The sequence below is a fragment of the Mercurialis annua genome, linkage group LG6 (genome assembly GCF_937616625.2).
Source record: "Mercurialis annua linkage group LG6, ddMerAnnu1.2, whole genome shotgun sequence".
NCBI classification, from domain to species: Eukaryota; Viridiplantae; Streptophyta; class Magnoliopsida; order Malpighiales; family Euphorbiaceae; genus Mercurialis; species Mercurialis annua.
Window position 1 is genome coordinate 6001552 of NC_065575.1, and position 20232 is coordinate 6021783.

Sequence of the window (20232 nt, forward strand, 5' to 3'; positions counted from 1 at the left end):
GAAATATAAAATAATTTCTTTAAACCATTTTTAGTTTTGTTAGAAAGTAAACTATTAATTTGAAACATAAAATTTGGTTTAATTTTGTTTGATTTTCTATTTTACTGAAATAGAAAATAATTTCTTTTAAAAAAGTTTGAAGAAACAATTTAAAGTAGAATTTAAATGTGGACCAAATATGGAAGCTATGCTAGGAGTTCTCATGTTATGGTAGTAGAGTTTCTCACTGGATATGGTATCCGCCCAGCCCCTAAGTCCAGCCCATTTGAACCAGAACTGGAAACTCATTTTCCTATAAAATTTGATGAAAATATTATTGAACTTTCAATTTTTTTTTAATTTCATTAAGCTCTATTTTTTTTTTTGTCATTAAACTATAATTTTTTGTCATTTTCATTGTTTCCAACTATAATTGCTTAAATGGTAGTCAAAATTTATTTATTTTTACCTTTAATATATATGCACAATTCTTTTATATGTTTGACTTTTATTTTTATTATAATTTACAAAAATTCAATCTCATAAATCAAATATATGACCAAATTTAAGTAATAAATTCCAAGTCTGAATCAGACTCAAATCACACTTGAACATGCACTTAAAAGAGTAAAATCGGATTAAACCCAGCCTAAATTTTTCCAAGTCCATCCCATGAACAATACATATGGCAGCAAATAGATGTAGATTAATTGCCAATTTATGATGTAAACTGATCACAACATTTGATCCTCTTTTCCTGGCATAATATAGTCTAAACATCTCTATTTTCTTTACCCATTAATCTTTTGAGAATCCAATGAATGCTCTGATGAACAATTAATTAGAATGGTAGCAAATAAAATTGCAAAGAAAACAAGTTAAACAACACAAATCACACAAGAGACTTTGCATTTAGTTCATGATCTTTACTTTTCCAATATTAAATCACAAAAAGCTAAGTCTCATGTTTGTATTTTATCATACATTCACAAAGATTACTACCCTAAACAAACAAACAAACCTTCTTGAAATTAAGCACTTAAAACCAACTTCTTACCTATTTTTCTCTTCCAAAGCCTTTAAAAACATACCCAAGTCTTGGAATAATTCACAGCCTAACATTGGCACAATATTCATCTGCTTGAGCATTCTCCAAACAGTTTACCAGGTTCAAGAAATTAAATGGCAAGTAATATGGCGGTTGCTGCTGCGATCTTCTTCTTCTTCAGCTTTTTTGCCGGTTATTCGCGTACGTCCTTCAAATTAAATTAAATTTTAGTAAAATAGAATCTTAGTTTTTTGTTTCAGTAACATTATGGTTTGTTTGCTTTCCATTCAACAGATGCAGACAGTTGGAACAAGATGGGGATAAACTACGGGCAGTTAGGGAACAACCTACCATCGCCGTTTGAATCGATTCAACTCCTTCAATCTTTAAAGGCGGGTAGCGTAAAGCTCTACGATGCGAATCCTGAGATCTTGAAACTTTTAGCAGGAACCAATATGCATGTATCAATTATGGTACAAAATCATGAAATCAACAGGATTGCTTCAGACCAGGCGGCAGCTAACAACTGGGTTCAGGACAATGTTCTTCAACACTATCCTGATACCATGATTCGATTCATTCTAGTCGGAAATGAAGTTCTAAGCTACTCTTCAGACCAAGATAAGATAATCTGGTCTAATCTCGTCCCTGCAATGCGGAAGATCAAAAACTCTCTCAAATCACACAATATTCAGAACATCAAGATTGGTACTCCACTAGCTATGGATGTACTCCAAATAACATCACCACCATCCAATGGAACTTTCAGGTCAGATATTTCTACGGTGATGCTACCGTTGCTCAAGTTCTTGAACGGTACTAAATCATACTTCTTCATTGATGCTTACCCTTTCTTCCCATATTCTAATAACACTGCCAATGTAAGCCTTAACTATGCATTGTTCGAATCTAGCCAGAATTACACTGATCCTAATACTACCTTTATATACACCAACCTTCTAGACCAAATGCTCGATTCGATCGTTTTCGCTATGACCAAACTGGGTTTCTCTAACATCAAGCTCGCGATAGCAGAAACCGGTTGGCCTAATGCCGGTGATTTAGATCAACCTGGTGCTAACATTTACAATGCAGCTACATACAACAGAAATCTCATCAAGAAGATGACAGCAAGGCCTGCACTCGGAACGCCAGCTAGGCCAGGTGTAATCATACCGACTTTTATCTTTTCGTTATACAACGAGAACCAAAAGCCTGGTCCCGGAACAGAGAGGAACTGGGGAATGTTGCGTCCAGATGGCTCACCTATTTATGAAATTGATTTGTCAGGGAAACGTGCAGAATCTGACTTTACATCATTGCCAAAACCCACTAATAACAAACCCTACAATGGGAAGCTATGGTGTGTTGCAGCCACTGGTGTTAATGCGACAATGTTAGAAGGGGCGATAACGAATGCATGTAACCTAGGTAACGGAACATGTGATGCATTGACACCAGGGAAGAATTGCTATAATCCAGTAACGGTAACTTGGCACGCAAGTTATGCTTTTAGCTCTTACTGGGCAAAGTTCAGGAGTCGCGGTGGCAGCTGCTACTTCAACGGACTTGCACAGCAGACCACCACCAATCCTAGTAAGTCTTCTGTTCTACCCTAAAGCTATTATTATCTCTTCCTATAATTTCATATATAATAAATTTGATAAGCTTTTTAACTGCTTGATAATTTTTTTGGAATATTTCTTGAGCAGGTCATGGATTGTGTGTGGTTCCTAGCGTCAGTCTCTGAAGAATTTCATATTTTGATAAGATTTCAGTAATAGTAAGCACTATAAGATAGTTTATCACAAATAATAATGTCTAGTCTAAAAAATTAGTTGTGTTTATCATTTGTTGTTGAAGTCATGTATTATGCATGAAAGTGTTATGTTTTGTATTCTGGATTTCTACATTATGGAAAAACGAATTGTATTGTCATTCTCCGACTTCTGAATTCCCATTTTCCGCTGCAAATTCTTTATCATGTGAAGCACTTTTTCCACTGAAGGCAAACATTAAAATCAGAAATTCCAATAGAAGAACATCAAACACAACTTATTGAAGATGAACTAATCAATCGGCCAAACATACTAATAAGATTCGGGAAATAAAAAAGACAGGACCTTACTGATAATATTTGTAGACAAAGACTAGTTCTTAATGCCAGGGACTTGAAAACATTACCAGTCAACTTCTAGGAGTTAGCTCATTATTACATTTCTCAAGTTAGCAACCATATACAACTGAAAAACAAAAATGTCAAACACATAGAAGAAGGAAAACAGTTTTATCCTACTTTTCATGCATCTGTATACACAAAATGCGTTCTCTAAATCGCAAGATTCAACTTAATGGTAACCCCTCATCCATTAACAGCAAGTTGTATCTTGAATAAATAAAATGTAGTAGATATAACATTTTTTGGAGCTACCGACTCAACCTAGTTGAAAAAAAGAACAGATAGCTGATAACCTAGGGAGACATGAAAATAGCCTCAAACATTTATCTAGTGACCTTGCAAAATGAATCCTTAATAACGAACAAATGCAGCCTTGTTCCCGGTGGACAATTATTCTATAAATTTTGACTCATCGTTCCCATCTATTACGAAGCCAAAAAGCCTTCCTTATGATTGGCCCAATAAAAGAATTATTCCACAAAAAAACAAACTTAATAGCTCATTTTATCCCTTAGGAGCTCTAAAAGTCGTTATGGCATCAATAAAAATCAAGCATTAACAAAACCAAGGGAAGGAAATAGAAATTGACTCAGCGAAAGAGCATATCTCTTGAAAGAAATCACGCTATCAATAAGCTTAATTTTCATTCGAAAAAGATTTGGAAATCATCATAGGACGACGGGTTTCTCTATTCTGAACTATAAAAACAGAAAGTTGCAACCTCCAACAATCACTTTACTGCATACCCATCAATGTACTTTACCAGAAAAGCAAAGTCGTCAACTTCATTGTAGTATACATGCTAGGCAGGGAAGTTAGCAGGGAAGTAATAAGGTAACAGCTAACCGGGCAGCCATATGTTAGGTGGCACCATCTACATGCATTTCACTTAGAAGACCCAACACTTCTCTTTATCTGAAATGAAGAGATAACATACTATGTATTACTACAGAAAGCTAAAGGAAAAACTATTCACATACAAAAAAAAAATTAATAGGTAAAGAAATAATGTTTATTATATATAAATTAAAATAATTTGTAATGTGATTCTTTAAAGGAAAATAAGAATTTAGGACACTAAGATCTTAGCATGACCACATTTATGATGAGTGTGCATCGATCAGCTCATTCATTGCAATTAGAAAACTGTTAAAACACAAACTAGAATAAACATAATCAGAACCCACAGAACTGGACCAAATTTAAAAGATACTAACACATATATATTTGATTCAATTGCAAACACTGAAAATACATTTTTAATAATCCATGAAAAGAGCACCAAAGTTTACATGAAATGATAGAACCGAAAAAAATTGCTCAAAGAAAATGACCTGACATCTAAAAAATGCATGCTCTCGGACTAAACAAAGGTGCTTAACATAACATAACCTCTGACCAAATTCATACTTAAAAAACAAAAACGAGAAACAAAGAATAGAAGAAAGAGGAAAAGAAAGAAAGGAATGACGAAAATTTCCACAATGACAGACTTGAGGCTTGAAGTATATGTCACTAACCTCTGGGGCATTGTGTGTCTTATAGCAATTTTGAAGACTTGGTATGTATATACAATACACAATTGTTTGAACAGATAAGAAGGCTTGCTTTCAGAATAGTACAGAAAAATAGAAAGAGGCAAGACTTTCATTATTTCGGCTGAGGAAAGGGACACGGCAATCATGTTGCGGTTTCTACAGTTCTAGGGAACACCGTTACGAAATGTACTCTACCCTTAAGTACTACAACTTCATTTGGTTCGGTTCACATGTTTTTTGTCCGATCTTAAAACTCGCACACTGAACTAATAGAGTTTTCACAATTAATATCCAACTCAAGTTTAATACTTTCACTTCTCTCATTTTCTCCCGACATTATATAATTTTTCACTTCGATTGGCACAGAAATTTGAGACAGATAGGGATAAGCTATGAATAATCGATCAAAATCATGTAAAGCTTTATAATGCCAATACCAAAATCTCCATGTGTCAAACAATTGCTTCAAAGAATAAAATCAATAGCATAGCTTCAGACCAGACCACAAAGAAAAATGGGTTCAAGATGATATCCAGCAATGTCACTTATTTCCTGTTTTCCCGTGTTTGGTGTTTCACGTGTCGTTTCTTTCCCTAGCTTTTAACTTACGTTAATTTATGTTAGGCAAATTTGTTCTTTAAAGGTCTTTTGCATATAGCTCAGCTGGAGTTTAGGCTGTTACTTTATGAATCAGAAGTTATTTAGGATGACACAATCTGTTTAAAACTGTAAGATAAAGAAAAAGTTACAGGCAATCTTTGCTTTGATTGGCAAAATGCAGAGACATGATTACTCTAGTTTGACATTAGCCTCTAAAAGCATAACACAGAGGTTCCAATGGTATTATTGCTGAATCATCCTCAGCAGAAGACTCATTCAATATCATACTTCAGAACTTAAAGCACTTGAGCAAAATCTCAAATAAAAAACCAAAATCAGATTATAGCACTGAAGCTCTAGCAAGGCATAACCAACTTCATAACACAAAATCAATTAAAACTAAACAAATATAATACAACTGTGGCAGTGAACAAAAATAACTAACATAAGAAAAACATCTATCATTTAAGCTCAATCAAACTTTGACATAAAATCCAATTACTAGTAAAAGTACTAATAAAAAGAGAGTAGAAAGATAGAACCTTCAATACTTAAGCTCCAGCGTCATAAAGATAACATCTTAAAGTCTTCAACTGTAATCTTAGTAGAATCTGAAAACTGGGTTTAACTAAGTTGACTAAAAAAAATTCCAACAGAGACAGGCGCAAGACTCAAATGGAATAATAAATCAGAACTAAGAAGTTAGCCCAATCAAAATATCTCACCGACAAGCCAAATCAAGTCATTAACCAGAAATCAACATTTCGAATAAATTCCACAAAATATTAACTTCAACAACGAAATAGAAACTAAATCAATCATATAAGGCATTAATCAATTAAGCAATATCAAAACTAAACATAAAAATAAACTAATAACCAAAAACACAGAATTCCCATCCTAATCAATAAACACTTCTCCTAGATCATAAAAGCACATAAAATGTGCAAATTACATCCAACCATTACCTCTAACGCTGAATATTAAGCATAGCCTTAGCCTCACTCTGTTCTTCCAGCAACCCTTCACTCGCATACTTACTCAACAGCTCCATCTTCTTCTTCTCGACAATCATTCTCTCAATCTCCTTCTCGTCGGGCAATGGAACATGAACAACAAACTCCTTCATCTTCTCCATCCTTTCCTTATCCTCCTTCTCCCTCTCAATCATCCTTTCTTCCTCCACAACATCCTCCTCCTCCTCTACCAAAACCTCTGCCGCCACCGCGCCAACGCTCACAACCTCCATAGCTCCCTTCCTAGCCTCCTTCCTAATCTCATCCATCATCTTCCAATCCTCCACAGCCAACGCCCTCATCCTCTTCTCCGCCGGCACCTCCACCTTCGCCAAAACCCCGTCCTCATCGTCCCTATATCCGTAATAACTCGCATCTATTCGCTTATATATGTCATACCTAGTCTTCCTCTTCCTCAACTCCGGCGGCTTCTCGAACAACTCCCTCACTCCAGGAAGCTTCTTCGCTGCTCCGAAGTACCGATACCCCGGGCCACGACCGCTAGGGTTTGGCACGTCGATTATGTTACCGTCTAGGTCAGTCATCTTAGGAGCATGTTTGGTGTAATTAGGACCGCCGAGTTCAATTATCCGGCGCTCCCAATGTACCTTTTCACGGATGAGTTTGTTGATTTCGTCGTTTAGGTCACGGAGGCGGTGCTCTCCGAGGCCTTCGTTTTGAATTTCGGCGACTTTTCGGCCGATTTCTCCGAGGATTTGCTGGCGCCATCGGTCGGCTTCGGCGAGATCGCGGCATTCGGAAGCGAGATAGGGGCGGCGTTCTTTGGGCTTCTTTTTCTCTTGTTCTTTGAATGTTATGAATCGATTGAGCATAGACTGTGCTTTCTCTTCGTTACGAGCCATGGCTGTGTGTCTCTGTTTGTCTGCTGTAGAAGAATACTAAATAGTCTATATATATGTAAGCATGGGTCATTACTTATTCCTAATTGGATTAATAGTTAATGAAGATAAAATACTACTACAGTCCGACCCTCTAATAGTTAATATTTTATAAATTAATAATTCTAATAATTAATAGAAAATTGAGAGAACCAACTTCGTTCCACATCGGATAATTAATAATTTTATTATTTAATAATTAATAAAATTTAAAATATATTCTACATGAATATTAATTATTAGAGATATTTTTTTAAAGAAATATATAACAACTGATGATTTATTTGAGTTAATACTAACCTTAATTCATAAAGTAGAAGTTAAAATACCATCAAATTATGACTTTTTTATTCTTTTGAGAAATTTTAAAAGAAGTTATTATATAAACAAATTAAAGTAAGTAAAGTATTTCAAGTATAAAAAATATTAAAAATTATTTTACTTTATAAATACAACTTCTTAATAATTTTTTCTAGTTTGATATCAATTGATATTTTTTTAAATTGAATATAAAATTATTTCTTTTAAATTGAGTGATTGTAAAGTGTATTTAGTTAGTTTTTTTTAATATAATATTAATATTAGGTCTATTAGTGTAGATGCTTTAAAATATCTTTTATAATTTTTTTATACAAATTCAATAAATTAATAATTCTAATAATTAATAAATTTTTGATCCACCATGTGTATTAATTATCAGAGGGTCGACTGTATTAGTATAAGGAAATAGTGAATTTGATTATTGTAATTGTTATTATTGATTAGTATATACTTAGGGGTGTTAATGAACCGAGTAAAAGCTCGTTTCGTGTTCGTTCGTGTTCTAAACAAACCGAGTTTGGTACTTATCGAGCTCGTTCGCGAGCTCGTTCGTTTAGCAGTTAAACCAACAAACATGAATTAAACATGAGCTGATTATGAACACTAAAAAATGTAAACGAACCGTTGGAATGTGTCTAGAATTTTAATTCTAATTTGTATTAGAATTATAATTAGTGTAGTATTTGGGAGAATGATAACTTTATTATATACTCTCTTCGTTCTTTTTTAGTTGTCCATTTAGCAAAATATATTTATCTCTAATTAGTTGTCCATTTAGGATTTCAATGTGATTTTAGCTATTATCTTCCAAATTTACCCATCCCTAATAAATGACTCCATGTTTTCATTTAAAAAGCATTTATTAATTAATAGGGCTATATTAGTATTTTTCTTCATAATTTAAGACAAAAGGAGCATTATCTTGGTATGTGTAATATTGGTTAAGTGGACAACTAAAAATAAACAGAGGGAGTATAGTTTATCTTATTCGAGTACACCAAAACCGAATACACAATGTAGACATTGATGTGAATAGGGGAAAAAGGGGTGTGTGTGATGTGAGGAATATAAGTTTTTTATCTTTTTGAGTTATTTCTTGTAGAGAGGAAAACTCTTAGTGGGTTTTTCTTCTAAGAGCATATTTATTAGAGATTTTCTTTATTTGGTAATTCTCCATCAATTTGTATTCCTTTTGATAATTAGTGGATGGATCGATTCTTTCGCCCGTGGATGTACGCTTTAATGCAGAACTATGTAAATCTCTTGTGTTATTTATTATTTTGCTATATTATTGTTTTGATCAAATCCATAATTAAATACCTACCGAATGGTTTCGATTCCGCTGTGCATACCAATTCGGTCACGAACCGGTTACGATAATTGGTAACAAAGATTCAACAATCGGTAACAATGTTATAACACGAACTAAATACGAGCACCTTGTCCAAAACTTGAACAAACATGAACCGAACATGAACTTTATTCGGTAAACGAGCTGAACATGAACACTCAAAGAGTTCGACTCGGTTCATTTACACCCATAGTATATAAGATAATTCACTTAAGGTAAGCTTTTATAGTCTTTTAATAAGGTAAGAATTTAACGTCTTCTAATAATATTATGATTATTATTACTTTATACTGTTTACTCTTTCTATTATAATTGTTACCGACCAGTCTTAGAACCGAGTCACATGAGCAGTCTAGTGAACTAACATGAAGTATGTCGGTCTACCAACTAGCGCACAGGTAATGCTAAGGGCGATTATTGCTTCCACCTTAGGAAATGTGTAATCGTGGGACAACTCCGTGATTCTTGTTGGACGTGGGTAGCCATTAGAGTGATTTTCAGACTAATCCAGCATGATTCCTTCTAAAATTGTTTTTTGTGCAGGTGTTCGTGTTCGGTTAGAAACCTGAATATTTTCAGAGTTATCATTTGGTGTAGTGAGCGTGGAACACACCTTAGTTTTCAGTTTTTTTGCCATGGAAGAAGAACATGGAGAAAAAGATGAAGATCACCCTGGTGAAGAAGGAGAAACCAATAATCCAATTTAAAAAATCCCTTACCTGGAAAATATCACTGACGAACCTGACAACAACCCGACAGGGGAGAACATTAGCACACGATATCTTGACAAAGCCGAATTTACCAGCCTACTAAAAGACATCTAGAAAAATACTTCTTCCCATTCACAAAACCAAACAGCCCTTATCCAATCCGACAACAGTGGCGATGCCAAAGGAAAGACAAAATAGCCTGTCCTAGTGTCCTTAGAGCCTATCGCAACTAAGAAAACCAAGCCACCATACTGGTGGATGAAGATGAGCCCCAGTCAGAAGTCGAACTAGAGTCTAGAGAGAACTCAGATGAGTTGGAGTGGAAGGTCTGAGGTGCCTTGAGCAAGATAAACTTATCAAATATCGTTTGTATATCTATACATCTTTAAAAACATCAATTAAGGAATTCAATTTTATTAGTAAGGATTTAAATATTTTGAATATTAAATATAACGAAGAAGATTTGTTTTTATGTTGATTTGTTTCATTATCTAATAATTATAAACAATTTCGTGAAAATATAATTTTAACCATGAAATGTTTTCTGCTTATGGAGTTAAATGCGCTCTTTTTTCAAAGGAGCTTATGAAAAAAAAAAAGCTAGTAATATTAGTTAGATGTCTATTCCACCGTTTTATAGTAAAGACTAGTATGAAAAAAAATAGATTCAAGTAACATGAATAATAGACACATTTTTTTTAACAACTAGAAACAAAAAAAGAGCATATAAATGTCGATTGTTGAAAAAAAATCTAATAACGAACAACGTCGAAAAAGACTATTGAAGATGAACCAGATGATCATTGTAATATGCTAACAATTCTCGAAAAATATTTGAAAAAAGATTAAAGTTTTCATCTCTGCGAACCGACATACTTTGGTCTAAGCTGCCTTGACCGCTAATTGAACTGAACAAGTTTATTGTTAAAACAACTAAAGATATAAGAAAGCAAGAAAAGACATAAGGATACAATGTTGGTCTAAAATGGTATTTAAATTCAATTTTTTTCGTTTCACAAATGTGTGAATCATGATTCGTTTTTACATCTATGTGAAAGTTGGCAGTGAATTTAAGTTACGGATAATAAACAGTCTCGGTAAATTTTTGACATTTGTTCGCTTTAAATTAAGATGCATGATGGAAGAGTCAGTACATTGACCGATGTTTGACATGTTCCTAGTGTTCGTAAGAATCTCGTACCTTTATCTACTTTACTCCAACAATCTCCATATAAGCTGCAAACCCAATTAATTTTTATCATGACCATAAAATCTCAGATTCTACTATTGACACTACAAATATTTAGTCTAATAAATTCACAACTACATGCCAATTGATGAATATATTAATCAATGTATCTTTATTGTCATTTTGGGTTGACATATTCAAAACATTCTTGAACTTGTTTGAAACTTATCCACAGTAATAGTCTGATTTGGATGCGAAATGGAGGTGGAATGATTGTTATCTTAATATTGGTTTACTGTCAGTGAACCTAAATCAAGTAGCTGAAACAATTGCGCAAATCTCAAATAAAAAACCAAAATCAAATTATTGCACTCAAGCTCTAGCAATGCATAACCAACTTCATAACACAAAATCAATTAAAACTAAACAAATAAAAATACAATTGTGGCAGTGAACAAAAATAACTAACGTAATAAAAACGTTTAAAATAAATTCCACAACATTAACTTCAACCGCAAGAAAGAAACTAAATAAATCATATAACGCATTAATCAATTAAGCAATAATATCAATACTTACATATAAACTGTGTGCAAACTACATCTAACTAAGTCCACCTCTTCCTCAACTCCGGCGGCTTCTCGAACAACTCTCTCACTCCAGGAAGCTTCTTCGCCGCTCCGAAATACACATACACGGGGCCACGACCCCTAGGGTTTGGCACGTCGATTATGTTACCCTCTAGGTCGGTCATCTTAGGAGCGTGTTTGGTGTAATTAGGACCGCCGAGTTCGATTATCCGACGCTCCCAATGTCCCTTTTCGCGGATTAGTTTGTTGATTTCGTCGTTTAGGTCACGCAGGCAGCGCTCGCCGAGACCTTCGTTTTGAATTTCGGTTACTTTTCGGTCGACTTCTCGGAGGATTTGCTGGCGCCATCGGTTGGCTTCGGCGAGACTGCCGCATAAAGAAGCGAGATAGGGGCGGCGTTCTTTGGGCTTCTTTTTCTCCTGTTTTTTGAATGTCAAGTATCGATTTAGCATTGACCGTGCTTTCTCTTCGTTACGAGCCATGGCTGTAGAGGAATATTAATTACTCTGGCGGTATATATTTGATCAAACTAGCTACTAACACTACAAGAATGTCCGGTGTTAGCGACGGAAATTTCCGTCACTAACACATGAAAATCCGTCGGTAAACTTAGTTACCGACGGACTGCCGACGGATACCATCCGTCGGCACGCTTTTCGTCGGCATTCATTGGCGACAAAAACTATCCGTCGGGAAATGTCACCGACGGAAACATAGTGGTCGGTAAATATACAAATCCGTCGGTGGGTTGTGACTAACACACCGACGAAGATCCGACGTTTTACCGACCGATATTTCCGTCGGCAAATATTGCGACGGATAATCGTCGGTAAAACCGTCGGTGAAAGAGGGCCGTTGCCGACGTTGATCCGACGATATACCGACGGATATTCCGTCGGGAATATATACCGACGGACCATCCGTCGGTAAATTCCGTCGCCCCTTGTTTTCTTTACCGACGAATAATCCGTAGGTAGTTGTTGTCGGAACATGGTATTAAATTACCGACGGATTATTCCGTCGGTAAAGTAGAAATCCGTCGGTAATACGGTTCATTTCCGACAAAAAAATTGTCGTTTTCCTTCCCATTATGGGTTGTTTTTTGTCTATTATACCTGTGCAGAATTACAAAAATAAGATACACATACAAACAGACTAAATAAGAATCAAAAGTATCTATATATAAATACGGAATAAGCGTTAACAAATTTGTCGATGTTTATAAGCATAATACTGTATAGGAATACAAAAAACTAAAGTCTAGTAATATCCTCGTCATCTGGACCTGAGGGGGGCTGCGGGGGGCGCATGGCTTCTGGTAGAGTGCTCATCATCTTTGCCAGCTCCGAGCGGACCCTCTCAGCAATCCGCTCGTCGACGGAAGACTCCACATCCCTCTGAATCTCTTCCCGCATCCCTTGCACCCGAGCGGATACCTCTCTCTGGATCCGCTCCTCGATATCCTCGGTCGAGTGAGTCTGCTGGGACGACGAGCATGAGCCGCGGCGTACACCGGTGCCCTTGAATGACGCGATGTACGAAGCTGCAGCTGAACCAACTCCGTAAACCCGCTGCTTCTTCACCGCCTCGAGAGACAAGAACAGTTCGTTCTCGTCGATGGACTGCGGGGTCGACGAACTGCCCTCAGCCGGGGAGGACTGGGTCGCAGCTGCACGCTCTGCAAGGAAACGCTCCTGAAAAAATAAACAAGTAGTCAAGTTAGTACGATTTCGATAATCGAAAACAGAAATAGTTAAACTTTAAATTCCTAACTAAAATTCGGCAGCATCTCCTCTATAATACGAGCATCACCCATTTTCAGGGACTTCCTGCAAACAAACATGGACTACATACAATTCACAGTTCACAGTTCACAGTTCACAATTTATATTTCACATGTTTTAATTAACTACAATCAAGTAATAACGATTCAATTTCAAGTTACATCAGACTTACATGCTTATCCTGCGACCTCTTGTCGACAAACTTGTTCCGATCGTCCTTTGTCGAGTGCATACGAACATGCAACTCAGCATATGTCGCAGGACGACCGAGCTCCTGACTCTGAGACAAAAATCATAAATTTAATTCGATATAAATAATGAACATTTAAACACTATAATCATTTAAGTCTGAAGAATACAAATTTAGAAAAATTACCAAAACGGTCATATGCTTCACAGCTGAGCGCGATCCTGCCGTGTGGCGCACCGGTCCAGTCCCGGGCCCTGACGGCTCACTCATCCTGTTAGCCCGAGCGATGGCGGACTTCCTCTTCGCCGCAGCCGTATCCCAAATCGCATTCCATGCCGCCCAAATATCATCTGTGACACTGTTATCCCTAACACTCTTCATCGCGTGAATTGTGTCCTTGTAACGATTAGCAGCATGTCTCATAAAGACATCTCTAATCGCCTGCTCGGGGTAGATGGAGTCCCACCAAAACTTCTTCTGCACGTATTTAACAAATGAATAGATAATTAATTAGTAAATTTAAATAATATGAAACTTAAAATTGAATAAAATGTTAATGTAAATATTACCTTGAACTCCTCCCAGTAGAACGTCTTCTGCTCCGCCTTCAATCCCTTCCAGGAAGAACCTTCTATGAACCAGCAGGAACGAAAGATGTCCAGCAAGCCTCTGGAGACCTTCCCGCTGTCATGTAGCCGCTCCCTATCATTTCAAAACATAAAATTAGTTAAATAGTGTTTTATAACTAAACTTTAAAAAATGGATAACAGTGATAATACCTTAGAGCGTCAGGTGCGACCTTTAACCTCCCCGAGGCATCAATCTCGTACTCGACCTGCTGCTGGGCCTCCCTCTGCGGCCCAGGCGCCGCCTGAAGCTGCGCATCGTCCCCGCCAGGTGGAGCGTCTGTGGGGGCAGTGTCTCTCGGATCTCTCTGATGACGGTCCTCAACACGTCTGCGGCTACCCTGACCCCTCATATCTACAAAGAAGTAGATATGCACATACAATTTCATACATAAATAACAAATATTAATAAATAATTAATCAATTCGTCGATAAACATACATATAAAAACATAAATATCAGTCATTAATGCATGTAACAATACTAGTCATACAGATTCTATTACATGAATTAGCCTACACTACAACTCTTCGTAGTCCTCCGCTTCGTCTGATGAGGATGGTAGAAAATCATCGGCTGTCTCTGCTGTTGGCGCCGTTTCCAACGCCTCCTCATCTGCTTCCTCGTCCGGGTCAACCAAATTAGTCGGATTATCAGCTGTTTCCACATTAAGAGCATGTTCTACGACGTCGTCCTGGAAAGCCAGAATAACCTCATCTGGCATGTCAAGCTCAGATCTAGCCTTTATCCTGCATACTGCCCACCAGTCCTTTTTATCTCGTCTTTTACTTGGGTATGGTAAGTAATGGACTTGACCGGCCTGTTCGGCTAGAATAAAAGGTTCGTACTTGTTGTACCTCCTTCTGTGATTAACGTCTACCATGTTGTATCGACGATGCACTGACATACCCACGTTTGGAGTTGGATCGAACCAATCGCATTTAAATAGGACGGTCCTTTTAATTGGCAGCGCTGGATACTCTATCTCAATAATGTCAGTCAGCATTCCATAAAAGTCGCTTACGGCTGGACCGAATAGAGACCCTTTAACACAAACTCCACTATTCATAGTAACTCGATCCTCCCCATAATCTTGAGTATTGAATTTGAACCCGTTTACACGATATCCCTTATATGTTTTGACTGATCTAAGTGGGCCTTTCGCAAGACTTAGAATATAGGGATTCATACATGTAGCTGGGTCCTTCACCTGGAGGACAGTAAACATTTACATGAGTCGGCAATTAAAACGAACGAGAAATAAAAGAAGCCGTACGTTGCCAATACTTACATGTCCTTCAAACCAGGACACAAATTCCCTTTCTAACTTTCCTTCAACTTCGATCCGCGTGATCGCAGGGTTGATTGCATGCAATTCGTCTTCGAAAACACTTTCAGAAGAATACATCAGAATTTGTGAGCTGGCGCATTAAATTTTGTAACTCAGTAATATATTGAAATGTGTAGAAGCAATGCTTACTCTCTGTAAGGTTCGATTTCCGCACAATTCAAAAGGACGTAACTCCGGGCGGCGACATATTCATACTCGTCCAGATGTCTTTTGCGGCAGGCACCTATGGGTTCCCCAACTGTTCTAAAAATTGAAAGTCGGTCGACATCATCATCCATATCGGTATCGAATACCTCATTTCTTTGCAGTCGACAGGGTAACGTCGGATCACCATCCGTGAAATAAAAAGAGGCAAATTTTGCTGTTTCCTCCATTAGGTATCCGCTACTAATGCTGCCTTCCACCCGACTTTTGTTGGATACCTTTTTTTTCAATTTCCGCAAATATCTGTTCAATCATGAATTGATTAATACAATTAAACACTTCAAACAAAAACCGATGAATATAAAAGATATTTATTTACATCACCTTTCAAACGGATACATCCACCGATACTGAACCGGTCCAGCCATTCTAGCTTCGTATGGCAGATGAACAGGAAGATGTTCCATCGAATCAAAAAAGCTGGGAGGAAATATGCGTTCCAACTTGCAAAGTATCTTCGGGATTTCTTCTTCCATACGTTTCAGATCCTCGCCCTTAAGTGATGTAGCAGTTAACTCCCTGAAGAAGATACTCAACTCTGCTATAGGCTCCCATATCTCTTTTGGGAGAAGCTCACGCAGCGCAATTGGTAGGAGTCGCTGCATAAACACATGACAGTCGTGGATTTTCATGCCCATCATTTTCTGTTTGGTTGAATCAACACACCGAGACAAGTTTGACACGTAGCCATCCGGGAATTTAATTTGCTGAATCCATTCTAGCAATAATTTTTTTTGCTCCTTGTCCAGAGCATACAGTGCCTTCGGATATCTACCAGTAGTTGGGTCTTGTGCTAGTTCCGGACGATCGCAAAAATCATTTAACTCTGCCCTTGATTTTGCATGGTCCTTTGTCTTTCCAGGAACATTCAGCACGGTATTGAAAACGTTGTCAAAAACATTTTTCTCGATATGCATGACATCCAAATTATGCCGAATCACATTTGTTCTCCAATACGGCAAATCCCAAAATATACTTTTTCTGTTCCAACCACACTTCTTCGACAAGTCGGCATTAATAACTTCTGCATGGGGCTCATATGCCCTCCTAAAGCCTAGGTGGTCCACCTGTGCCAACAGTTCATCTCCTGTTTTCACCCTACGAAAATGGTTTTTTTCTTGTTTACCTTTTCGAAAATCGGTGACATTTCGACGAAAACGGTGCCCCGGAGGTAGAAACTTTCTGTGGCAGTCAAACCACGATTGTTTACCACTCTTAGTAAGCGTGAATGCATTCGTATCTTCCATGCAATATGGACATGCCAATCTACCTGATGTGCTCCAACCAGATAGCATTGAATAGGCCGGGAAATCATTAATTGTCCACATAAGGGCCGCTTTCATCTGAAAGTTCTGACGCTTGTGAATATCAAAGGTCCGGATCCCAGATTCCCACAATTGGTTTAACTCTGCTATCAACGGCTGGAGGAAAATGTCCATAGTGTTTTTCGGATTACGCGGACCCGGGACAAGTATCGTTAAAAACATGAACTCATCCTTCATGCACATGCCTGGCGGCAGATTATAAGGCGTCACAATTACCGGCCATGAAGAATAAGGTGACCCGAAACTGCCAAACGGTTGAAACCCATCAGTGCATAAGCCAAGTCTAACATTTCGAGGTTCGTCAGCAAAATCCGTATGCAACTCACTAAACCGTTTCCAGGCTGGAGAATCAGACGGATGACACATTTTCCCGTCTTCCATTTCATGTTCGGCGTGCCATGTCATATGCCCAGCTGTGGCTTTCGACGCATACAACCTCTGCAGCCTCGGAGTAATTGGAAAATAAAACATCTTCTTATATGGCACGTTGGCCTTTCGTTTTCTGGAAGAATTGCTTTTGGTAACTGGTTTCCACCGTTCGTGGCCACACACTTTACAACACGTTAAAGCCTCATCTTCCCCCCAGAAAAGCATGCAGTTGTAAAAACAGCATTCAATAACCTCCACCGGCAACCCCAAACCTTTCACCAGCTTTTTAATTTTAGCAAAATTTGCTGGCATCTTGTTCTCCTCTGGCAGCAATTCTTGCATTAAACTACAAATGTCGTCAATTAAAGCAACTGAACCCTGATGGCGACATTTAATGTCCAATATGTTAGTTGCTGCGGACAAAGGGGAATGTCTGTTATTCCCGGGCCATATTTCTTCTTCCGCCGAACGCATCATATCATAAAATCTCTGGGCTTCCTGATTAGGAGGCTCTTCATCAGTAAACATTTCAGGACCAGCTGCATCGATCACCATTCTCTGAACTGCATCAAAACCATCCTCGTCATTTCCGTAGTCAAACTGATCGTAATTACCCGATGGCAGTGCCCAAGGAGGAGGATTCAAGACAGTGCCCTCACCGTGATGAACCCACACTTGGTAATCTTCAACAAACCCAGACTGCAACACATGTAACTTGACATCTTCTGGATCTCGGTAATTTGTGTTTCTGCATTTTCTCCTAGAGCACGGGCATTTTATTTTTGCCCCACTCTTACATTCAGGATGTCGTAAAGCAAACTCGACAAACTCCTCAACCTTATCAAAAAATCCTTCCGCTAGCAATCCATTACTATGTCTAATATACATCCAACTGCGGTCCTGATTCATGTCTGTTGCACAAATAATTAGGTGGTTTACAGGCTCAAGGATAGCAACGTCAATGAAATTGACTGCTAAAAGGGTATGGACCTATCCCATTCGCAAAACTGGCGCCCCGTAACCCGACCACCATATATGTGTAGGAACGGAAAAAAATATTCGGCAGCCTTCCGGCGTCGTTCTCCTTAAGTGCGCTATGTACTATATCCCGAGTAACGCTGATTAAATATTCTGTGAAGAACAAGCGTTACGCGGTATATACCAATATGCACCCGGAGAACAAACGCTAGAAAAACCACAAAATATTTTTCTACCGTAACTACGCATATATTTTTTCGGCAGTCAGATTACGGAAGCACGAGTTTTGCGAACTGTACAAACTGTACAATCCCGCGACATTCAATAGATTGAAGTCACGAGACGGGAAATCTACGGCTAGGATTACGATTTTATTCGGTGGGAATAAAATCGTGTTTAATTAATTAAATTGAAGTGTTTTTAATCTAACTATGTAAATAAAATACAAAAAGAAATAAAACCTACTTGTTGTAGGGCAGAACCGCACGCCAACGCTGGATCCCGGTCAGAAAAATCGGAGCAGGCGTCTACTGTCACCAGCTATCAGGAATCCACAGCAGAGAGAGGTCTACAATAAAATTGTAATCTAATTGTTATTGTTTACTAATCTAATTGTTATTATTTTCTAATCTAATTGTTATTATTTTCTAACAAAAATCGGACAGCATTTCCCCTAAAAATGAGCATCGCCCATTTTTCAGGGAAAGCCTGCAAGCAAATAAAACATATACGAAAATATCCAACATACCAATTCAAGTTAATGTTTTTAATTTAAGATACTTCTCAATTAATCACAATTATTTTTAATTACTAACGCAAAAATAACACAATTGAAATCTAATTAACCAAACGTCTAATAATTACTATTTAATTATAAAATTACCAAATATTATAAATTTAACCTACAATTAAAAATTAATTAAGTAAGTAAACACATTTGACCTACAACTCACTAATAATTACGTATTAAATTAACCTTACTTAACACATTTGACCTAAATTAAATATGTTTATCAATTAGGCTTAATTAACCGGTTAATTACTAATTAATTAAAAATGAAACGATTATTTATCAAATAAACCTAATTAGGCTAATATATAATCTATTTTAAATAAACTAATTAAATAAATCTAATTAGTCCATTATCAAACCTAATTTAATTTTAAAAAACACCTAATTTAATTTAATCTAACCTAATCTAAATAAACTAACTATTTAATTTAACCTAATCTAAATAAGTTTAATTTAATCTAAATATTTAATTTAATCTAAATATTTAATTTAATCTAACCTAATCTAAATAAACACCTAATTTAATCTAACCTAATCTAAATATACTAACTATTTAATTTAATCTACTACACTTATAATAACTTAATTTAATTAAAATCAAATTTTATAAAAACTAACCTAGATGGACGTCGGCAAAACTGCGGGCAGCGGAAAGCGGCGGAGGCAGCAGCGGACTATTTTCAAAAAAATTAAAAATTAATTACATATAAATACAATAAAAACAAAATAATAAATAAAAACGTTAACTGAAATGGCAAACTGACCGGCGGCGTTGGTGGCCGGAGGAAATGGCAGGCGGCAGCGCAAGGCGGCAGTGGTGGGTGGAAGCGGCAGCGAGGGGAAGCGGCAGCGAGGGGAGGCGACAGCGAGGAGAGGCGGAAGGCGGAAGGCGGCAGCGAGGTGAGGCGGAAGGCGGCAGCGAGGTGGGTGGGTGGAAGCGGCAGAAAAGGGAAGAAAAGAAGAAAAAGGATCAGCGGCTGGAGAATGGGGAAGAAGAGGCTGCTCGTGTTTTAGGGCTAAATTTACCGACGGACAATTCCGTCGGCAAATTTAGCCCTAAAACGCTGCGCTTCATTTAGTTAGGATTTACCGACGGATTATATACGAATCCGTCGGTAAACTTAACTGCCAAACGCAGCGTTTGAAGATGTGGAAATATGCCGACGGATATGAATTCCGTCGGCAAACTACC

The 20232-nt window shown here is 37.4% G+C and overlaps 5 protein-coding genes across 5 annotated transcripts; 1 reads left to right on the top strand and 4 right to left on the bottom strand.

The window, feature by feature from the left end:
* The first annotated feature begins 1079 nt into the window (after positions 1-1079).
* On the top strand, positions 1080-2965 carry LOC126687014 (probable glucan endo-1,3-beta-glucosidase A6). The gene is made up of 3 exons (XM_050381358.2): positions 1080-1228; positions 1322-2623; positions 2740-2965. The coding sequence occupies exons 1-3, from the start codon at positions 1162-1164 to the stop codon at positions 2775-2777; spliced, it is 1407 nt and encodes a 468-aa protein (XP_050237315.1). The 5' UTR covers positions 1080-1161; the 3' UTR covers positions 2778-2965.
* An 850-nt stretch (positions 2966-3815) lies between these two features.
* On the bottom strand, positions 3816-7264 carry LOC126687016 (uncharacterized). Its single transcript, XM_050381359.2, has 2 exons — positions 6313-7264; positions 3816-4121 (listed from the first exon to the last, which is right to left on the bottom strand). The coding sequence occupies exon 1, from the start codon at positions 7221-7223 to the stop codon at positions 6315-6317; it is 909 nt and encodes a 302-aa protein (XP_050237316.1). The 5' UTR covers positions 7224-7264; the 3' UTR covers positions 3816-4121; positions 6313-6314.
* A 4020-nt stretch (positions 7265-11284) lies between these two features.
* On the bottom strand, positions 11285-11937 carry LOC126653774 (uncharacterized). The gene has a single exon (XM_050347708.2). It carries the CDS (start codon positions 11900-11902, stop codon positions 11438-11440), a length of 465 nt encoding a protein of 154 aa, XP_050203665.1. The 5' UTR covers positions 11903-11937; the 3' UTR covers positions 11285-11437.
* Positions 11938-12580: 643 nt separating this feature from the next.
* On the bottom strand, positions 12581-14486 carry LOC126686368 (uncharacterized). Its single transcript, XM_056106313.1, has 6 exons — positions 14462-14486; positions 14174-14375; positions 13964-14096; positions 13581-13871; positions 13377-13484; positions 12581-13114 (listed from the first exon to the last, which is right to left on the bottom strand). Exons 1-6 carry the CDS (start codon positions 14484-14486, stop codon positions 12674-12676), a joined length of 1200 nt encoding a protein of 399 aa, XP_055962288.1. The 3' UTR covers positions 12581-12673.
* A 54-nt stretch (positions 14487-14540) lies between these two features.
* Positions 14541-18178, bottom strand: LOC126687481 (uncharacterized). The gene is made up of 4 exons (XM_050382043.1): positions 15900-18178; positions 15501-15818; positions 15312-15411; positions 14541-15230 (listed from the first exon to the last, which is right to left on the bottom strand). Exons 1-4 carry the CDS (start codon positions 18176-18178, stop codon positions 14541-14543), a joined length of 3387 nt encoding a protein of 1128 aa, XP_050238000.1.
* Between the last annotated feature and the right edge of the window lie 2054 nt (positions 18179-20232).